Source organism: Montipora foliosa, chromosome 10 (assembly GCF_036669935.1).
Source record: "Montipora foliosa isolate CH-2021 chromosome 10, ASM3666993v2, whole genome shotgun sequence".
NCBI classification, from domain to species: domain Eukaryota; kingdom Metazoa; phylum Cnidaria; class Anthozoa; order Scleractinia; family Acroporidae; genus Montipora; species Montipora foliosa.
Window position 1 is genome coordinate 17,342,389 of NC_090878.1, and position 7,500 is coordinate 17,349,888.

General features: G+C 40.9%; 1 protein-coding gene across 1 annotated transcript in view; it reads right to left on the minus strand.

Moving 5' to 3' along the window:
- The window catches only part of LOC137973027 (uncharacterized), a 21,307-nt gene that overhangs the window by 895 nt on the left and 12,912 nt on the right, over nucleotides 1–7,500 (minus strand). The window contains exons 11-19 of the mRNA XM_068819740.1: nucleotides 7,313–7,352; nucleotides 6,474–6,530; nucleotides 6,014–6,060; nucleotides 5,570–5,698; nucleotides 4,786–4,968; nucleotides 4,380–4,489; nucleotides 3,789–3,942; nucleotides 3,483–3,628; nucleotides 1–2,470 (exon numbers count right to left, since the gene is read on the minus strand). The exon at nucleotides 1–2,470 is cut by the window's left edge and continues 895 nt beyond it. Of these exons, the coding sequence (XP_068675841.1) occupies nucleotides 1,024–2,470; nucleotides 3,483–3,628; nucleotides 3,789–3,942; nucleotides 4,380–4,489; nucleotides 4,786–4,968; nucleotides 5,570–5,698; nucleotides 6,014–6,060; nucleotides 6,474–6,530; nucleotides 7,313–7,352 (2,313 nt within the window). The 3' untranslated portion in view covers nucleotides 1–1,023. The remainder of the gene's footprint in view (nucleotides 2,471–3,482; nucleotides 3,629–3,788; nucleotides 3,943–4,379; nucleotides 4,490–4,785; nucleotides 4,969–5,569; nucleotides 5,699–6,013; nucleotides 6,061–6,473; nucleotides 6,531–7,312; nucleotides 7,353–7,500) is intronic.

A 7,500-nucleotide genomic window follows, 5' to 3' on the forward strand; every position in this document is an offset into this window, starting at 1 on the left:
AGTTTCGACTGTCTTGTGTGGAGGCGTGATAATGGGGGCCTTATACCTGACACCTATTTACATTTTACTGAAAGAAAGAACGCTGATGAGCAAGCATATAAAAGTTCTCTTTTTACAGAACTGGCGAAGATACTACGCAGTAGCAATGAAACATTCCGGTGGTGAATGGTAACTTTGTAATTTGTATTTATTAGACTTGAAATCAGAGTGGAAGCAATCCGTGTCTGATTGTCGTTTTGCTTGCAATTTATGAACCTTAAGTAACTACTCTGAAACCAATATGATCGCGGAATATCTTGGCAAGAAATACGCCATTTTACAGTTGTTTGCTCAGTGATCATGACCTACCCTATCAATGGCTGCGAGGCTGCAGGTGACCTTGCATTGATACAGACCTCAGTGCTTTTATCATGTAAATTGTGTTGTTGTAATTCTAATTAGTCTACATTAACATTACAAAAGCACAAAGGTTTGTATCAAAGCAGGTTCACCGGCAGCCCCGCTTCCATTTTTAGGCCAGGTAACTTAGCTACAACTGTAAAATGTTCTATTGTTTTCCCTTATCTTAATGGAGGGAACATAGTTTTTGACTACTAAGCCCATTAACACTTCTTACGCCCTGGGATGACCTCAGTTGACGAGTAAAATCTTCTGGCGTTAGAGTAAAATCAGAAAGTCTCACTACCGGGGATCAATGGGCTAAGGTACAACATGTCATACACTTTCTCTTCTGTTGTATTTCTCAAGGTAAATCCATTGCTACTGGGTTCTTCATCAATGTTCAATGGTCAGAGTACCTGATTCTTTCTTGAGGGATTGTTGATGGCCCAATTTGGGCGCTGTGCAAACAAAGCTTAAATACTGCATATTTTCGATGGCGTTCAAGACACTTCCGTTGTAAATGCCCTGAATGATTAGAGGTCCAAGCTACCTAGAACGCCCTAAAACCTGAGGCTGTAATGAAGCTTAGCGATGATACGATTCTTTGAGCACCGAGGATACAAAGAATGCGCATTCAAAGTCTTACAGACTGAGGTCGACCACAATACTTGTCAACTGCCTCTGCAATACAGAGTTGTGTCTTTCCCTTGTTATGGCTTGTTCCTGGAGAGGGGATTCTTGCCTTTCATCGTCCATTAGCACTGTTTCACTTTCATAAACATGTCCTCTCTCTGATTCATGCGGTGATGTTTTATTCTCGCAAACGTTTTCCTTATCATCAGGTTTGCATTTAGTTTCCCTCTTGTACTGGAAATTCTGCCGCTTTTTCCTTCTCATAGCGTCCTTTCTTCTTAAAGGAGAGGCTCCATCACGTGCGGGCTCTCCATTTCTTTGACATTCAGTATCCTTGGGAATATTACTTGGTTGTTGGTAGTGAACTGGGGAGCGATCCACATCCATCTTGTTCGTTTGCGTAGTCTCAATATCGGAATTTCCGCTTTCTGTTGATGCACCAGCATCACCTTGCGAGGATGTCGTTCCTGAATTTTCCTCTTGGACGGAGTTTGGCTCTACGTTGCTTGCTTCCTCGAGGCTTGCATTTTCTTCCTTATCTTCTAAGTACCCGTTTGCATTCATACTTTTTATCGGTGAATCGTCCGAGATTACAATAGCACGATCGTAAATGTCTTCCTCAATTCCGGGTTCCCTTTTTGCCTTTTTCTTAGGCTGAAAACTCTGTGTTTCCCCTGTTCCTATCCGAACTTCTTGAGCACTTTCGTGCTTCCTGGGGAAGTGGTATTGTCTTTCCTTCGGGAGTCTAGCTGGCCGTTTGTAGTGTATTTCATTTAGTTCGCAATCTTTATTTATGGTGGTGAAAGCTTCCTCTTTGTCGGCGTGAATTTCACAGTTTCCATCTGCATCTGAAGCCTTGTTCGCTGCGTGTGCAGCGTGTCTAGCTCTTTCCCATTTATGGTTATTGTTGAATTCATAGCCAGGTGTGTGATAAGCACCACCTTTGTTTCGATCCAACCCCTTGCGTGAGAGGTTAACGCCAAATTTTCTTATCTCAGCATATTGAGGTTCATCCTTGGAAGAACTCTCATTTGCGTACATAGCGTTCTGGTTCTCCTTGATTCTCTTTTCAAAGTCAACGTTTGCGTAGAGCACATCACTTGTTTGTTTGCTAGTTTTGCAAGGACTCGCGATGCCTGTCACAGGGCATGAATTATCTAATACTTTTGCTTCGCCAACTTGGCTGCTGTTTTCGTATGGTGGGCTATATGAAGGATTTACGAATTCCTCAATTTGTTCCTTGGGGCAATAAACATCTGACCTCTCTACATACTTATAGCGGTGTTGAGCAAAGAACTCTTCGGAACACATTCTCTCTATGTTTCTTTTGGAGGGGTGACTATCATCACCTAACACGTGAGGGGCGTCAGTCTCTTGAGAGACAGAAAGATCCGGCGACTCTTCTTCGTTGTGTGTTTTCAACCAAAGCTGCATAATCCAAGCCTTCATTGGTTTCCTTTTAACCAAAAAACAAATTAACACAGTGAGCAGTTTATTCCACTCCAGCCTACTGAATTCTAAACCTATGCGAGCCTCCGAGCTTTTTTTGCCCTGACCAAATCGCGTTGTCGAAATGATTCTTCACTTCCTTGATCAGAATTGTATTTATAGTGTTCATACACATGTTACAAACAAACTAACTTATAGATCGTTGGCTTCTTAGCAAACTCACTGCCAGTTCTCGAAAATACCAGTGATCATGGTTTGGAATACCCTTAATAAACGCCTTAATCTAAGGTTCCCATTTACTTCAAACTGTAAAGATCCCTTCACCTCGATGAATACCATTCGCCAATTTGATGTTAAGGGAAATCTTAATAAGCATCTCGTATGACGCGGTTACATTTTTCGAAATCGTTGCTAGGCATTTACCGAGCAAAAATAGGAGAATTACTGCTTCAAAGAATACAAAAGTGTTTAAAAGAGTAAATCAAAACGTGAGAAAAGCGGGATTCAGGACAGTATGGTCCTCGGATACTTTCTGTAATGTCCCATTATCCTGTAAACAGCCACTGTGAAAATTAGTCGAACTCGTCCAGTCCTGTTGCAATGGTTTCTTACAAGAAGTAACTTCTTACATCGAGTAACTTAGCGTTGCGGAGAGAGCACTCACTTTCCACCAATGTGGCCTGAGTTCATTTCCACACTCGACGGTGTCATATGAGGGTTGAGTTTGTTGGTCCTCTACTCTGTTCTGGTAGGTTTTTCCCTTGGTACTCCGGTTTTCCCTTTTCCTCAAATACCAACATTTGATTTGATTTCATTTGATTTGCGTTAATTTGTTGATTTCACTTTACAGTGTCCCCAATTAGTGCTTCAGTGCTAAATCGACTCGACACTTTCCTTTTTTCTTTCTTTTAGGGCATGAGCAATATTTTTATTGTATCTCTGTGCACGGCCTACTGAACATACAACAACCCAGTGACTTTTGAGTAACAGAGAAATGTGAATTTAAGTAGGAGAAATACCTGCTCGTGAGGCAATCGAAAATGGCGAGGAACGGAGGTCTCTGCTTTGAATCGAAAGCCCAACACTGATGCATGAGGATGTAGACCCAATCAGGACAGCATTTGGGTTTGTCGAGTGGACCGTTGTCTCTCTGATAAGGCAGAATCTGTAAGAAAGATGATGATTACAAAAAATTAGTTCATGTTGGTGGATCACCTAGTAAAAGTCTTTTATCATGGATTGGTAATAATCTTGCTAATACTAGTAGAACTTGGCTGTGCTAGAAAAAAACTAAGGAGACAGGATTCCGCCATAATAATCTTTACCTCGTCATTGTCAAGCCAGTGATAAGGCCTCGAAAATTGTTGTTCTTCTTGACCATATTGGTACGATGCATAGAGTTCCCAGGCTAGAATACCAAATGCCCATACATCACTGGCATGCGAGTAATATCCTTCCAGGATGACCTCTGGTGCACTCCTGTTAAAAAAAATTGTGAATTTTTCCATCAATAAAATAGATGTTTTCTAAGAGGTACACGCGATTTGTTTTGCTTCATCTGAAATCTTTATTATGGGCTCAGGATGATCCTGCGCAACGCTAAATAAAAGTGAGAAATGGGCCTTTTGTGCGGCACTTTCACTGAATTTAGATCATAGTGCAATTTTGAAATTTCAGTAATGACAAATGGGATGATTCGAGGATTTAGGGAAAGTCGTTTTGGAACAGAGCGAAAACTTGTGACTGCCACGCTTGGCGTGACTTTAAGGAATGGAGACAGTGTCGAGTTAGTGACAGGAGAGAGCATTCCTCTTAAACGTCATTCGAATATGTTTTTCATCGTTTCCTAAAGCTCTCTTCCCTTGCCATCTCTTTATTCTTTTTCCCTTTTTTCTAGGCATCTCATGATATCTCACCATCTAATGGCATCCAGTGGCATGGCAGCTTGTGCAACACACGATGTACTAGTGACTTCGTAAGCGCTCATTGAAAGACTCTTGGAGCGTCCCAGTCGACCAATTTGAACCTGCAAAGGACGGTTTTCAGTCATTATACGTTGATAAACCTCTACTGAACAATGTGACTCATTTGAGATGACCATCGCCTCCTTCAATTTCTGGCCTGACGAGGTGACGCACCAAAGCTGCCTTAGGAAAGTTAAGTACCCCAAAATAGGTCATATATTCTGACGGTCGGAGGTTCATTTTGATGCTCCAGTTATAGTTCTCTTTTTACGAGGGAATAACACGCCTTTTTTAAAATCATTTTGCATTGTTCAATAAAAATGTGTCGTAATGATGAGTTCAAAAGTGGCCAACTTACCTGGTTTGGTGATACGACATTGACGTACTCAGCTCGAAGAGCCCCATGCACAATGTGTTTACTGTGAAGGTAATGACACGCAGAAGCCACTTGGGACAAAAACATCTCTATGTTTTCCTTTTTGCATTGTCTTTGAAGAACGTACTCTTTGAGATTTCCATAGGGATATTTTGGACGTGAGGCCTGACAAACAGATCATCAGTTAGAAAAGAACGGCCTGCCATGGTTTCGGTCTTTGTTACACTAAGGTTTTTTTTTTTTGTCAGTGAATTTTTTTAGGCTTACAGCTCTATGAATTACTGCCGGCTTACATCCGATAGCTTGTCAACTTGAAGGCCTTTGGAACCGGTCTGTTCAGACACTTCACGCTGTTTGGCTATGCTGCCTTTGTAATGACATTTGCAAATGGTTAGACTTTCAAGTCTTCTCGCTAGGATAGAGACGATAAACCGTAGACCCCTTTTCACAACCCCTCATTCTTCATAACCCTCTGGGACGTATAGGAATCTATCAAGAGCTATAATGGGATTATGGCTCTTGAATCTCTACACTATACGTAAAGAGTAGGGCGTGGAATTCCCGGTGTTGCGGTCTTTCCTCTGTGGTATATCATTGTTGAGAGGGCAAATGCTCGGAGATGCTAACTACACCAAGCTACTCTAAAATCCGAGGGTAAAGAAAGATATTATTATTATTATTATTATTATTATTATTACTTTGATGATAATGATAATGATGATGATGTTATCCACACAAGATATCATCACTAATGTTGAATACTTACTATCCAGCGAAATGAATTGAAGAAGTCTTGTTTCCATATTGGTACAATGTTTGGATGATTGAGACAGCGAAGCTCGGTGGCATGCTGAACATCTTGTTGTGAAAGTCTCTCCCACGTCCATATGGATCCCTAAAGATGTTGAAAGGTTAGACAATAATACGACTATTTTCAATATGCTTGGAATTGTATTCCGGCATGTACGTCATTGTTGCTCGATCGTTCACGACAGGTTTTAGAAATCACATTACTCTACGGTCATACTACGGTGGTTAGCTTGAGATGCTGTTAGAAAAGACATATGCTATCAGTTTCGAAGGTTTTCTTACGAAATACGGTAAAAACGCATATACCATTTCAAATATATTGAGATGCGCCTTTTACCCGTTCTTGCCTATCGGTCTTATCTCCATAAGAAGGGATAAAGAGAATAAAAATACTTCTTACTTGATTTTCTGTGATAAAATAATCTGCCACGAGGTCATCATAAATATCTGTGAAAAAAAGCAAGGAGCTAATTAGTTGAACCATTATTTCTATTTCACGACACATTTTATTAGGGTTTGACAGATTAAGGCATAAAAGGTCTAATCGGTATGGCATGAGAAGGAGTAGAACACGACTAACTGAGCGTAACTTTGGAGTGTTTTCTAATACAGCCTTGTAATGGTTCACACTACTCTTATGTAGAGGTTGCAAAGTGTTCACCATTGAAAGCCTAACTTAAAAGTCATGCAGAAGGTTGTTTTCCTCTAGGGAACAACTTGCGTGACAGCTTTGACAACGCCCAGTAGTGTTATTATGAAGCTGTATTTGACAAGTATAAAGTTTTAAGTGCGTTGTAAATAGCTTATGTCGACACTGCCAGGGATTTGTCCCAAAATTTCCACTAATCTACACGTATTACCAGACTGCATGTTATCATCCTTCTCCGTTGAATCTAAGTTAACATCCTTGAGAATATCTGTGGGTAAAGATTAATAAAACTAAAAAAATCAACGAGGGGGCATTCGAGAATTCAAACTAAGGTGTTGGCAAACGTATCTGGGTAGAAAAAGGAAAAACCGTCTTTGAGCTATATATTCCCAGTTCGTAATCAATATTCATGAGTAAAGAACGTGAGCGTATGCTTTTCAATGCGACCCAATGGTTAGGGCGCTTGACTTGAGATCCGGGGATCCCGGGTTCAAGATCCGCTTTGACCATTTGTTGAATTGATCCTGGTAGGCCGTGGTTTAGTTTCTCGGCTGCAATTGTAAATAGCCAATTGGTTTGCCACCGGCCAGTTGGGATTCTTAAGTTGTTTCTGTTTGTTTCAGTCGATCTGAAAAGCCCCTTTGGGGGCGGTCAATTGTATGTATTTTTGTATGTATGTATGTAATTAGGAGAGTTGAAACGAATGGCAACTTAGGAGGTGGTTAATTATAGGTCTAGTTCACAAAGAATTTGTCTTGTTGGTACGTGCGTTCCTCTACCACGTTTTGAAGAAACCTCCAATTGAGTCGGTTCCCACATGAGCTGATATTGCTTTCCTGTGTATGGCTTGTGGCGAGGGATTAGAGATCAAAACCTCTTCAAGAAGAGTTACAAATAGTTGATTCTAAATTTAATCGAAAATTTGCCACCACGAAGGAAACAATCAAGGTCTCAGAGGTCATTTAAGTAAGGCCCTAAGACACTTGTTGGATGACAAAATTGAGGGGCGCATCTAATTGCTTTCATTCTGGACATAAGTGAGGCACTTACCAGCAATTGTACTGTACACAGCCTCGCCATCCGAAGCGACCTATGTGTGGCAAAAAGTAATGAATCAGCACTCGGAAAATCAGTACTGTGAATAATCATTGCGTGCAGGAGGGACTCCACGAATTTTAATTACCCTTTCCGGCAGATGTGTGTCATTATTTTTGAAAACTGCTTTTGAAGAACACAGT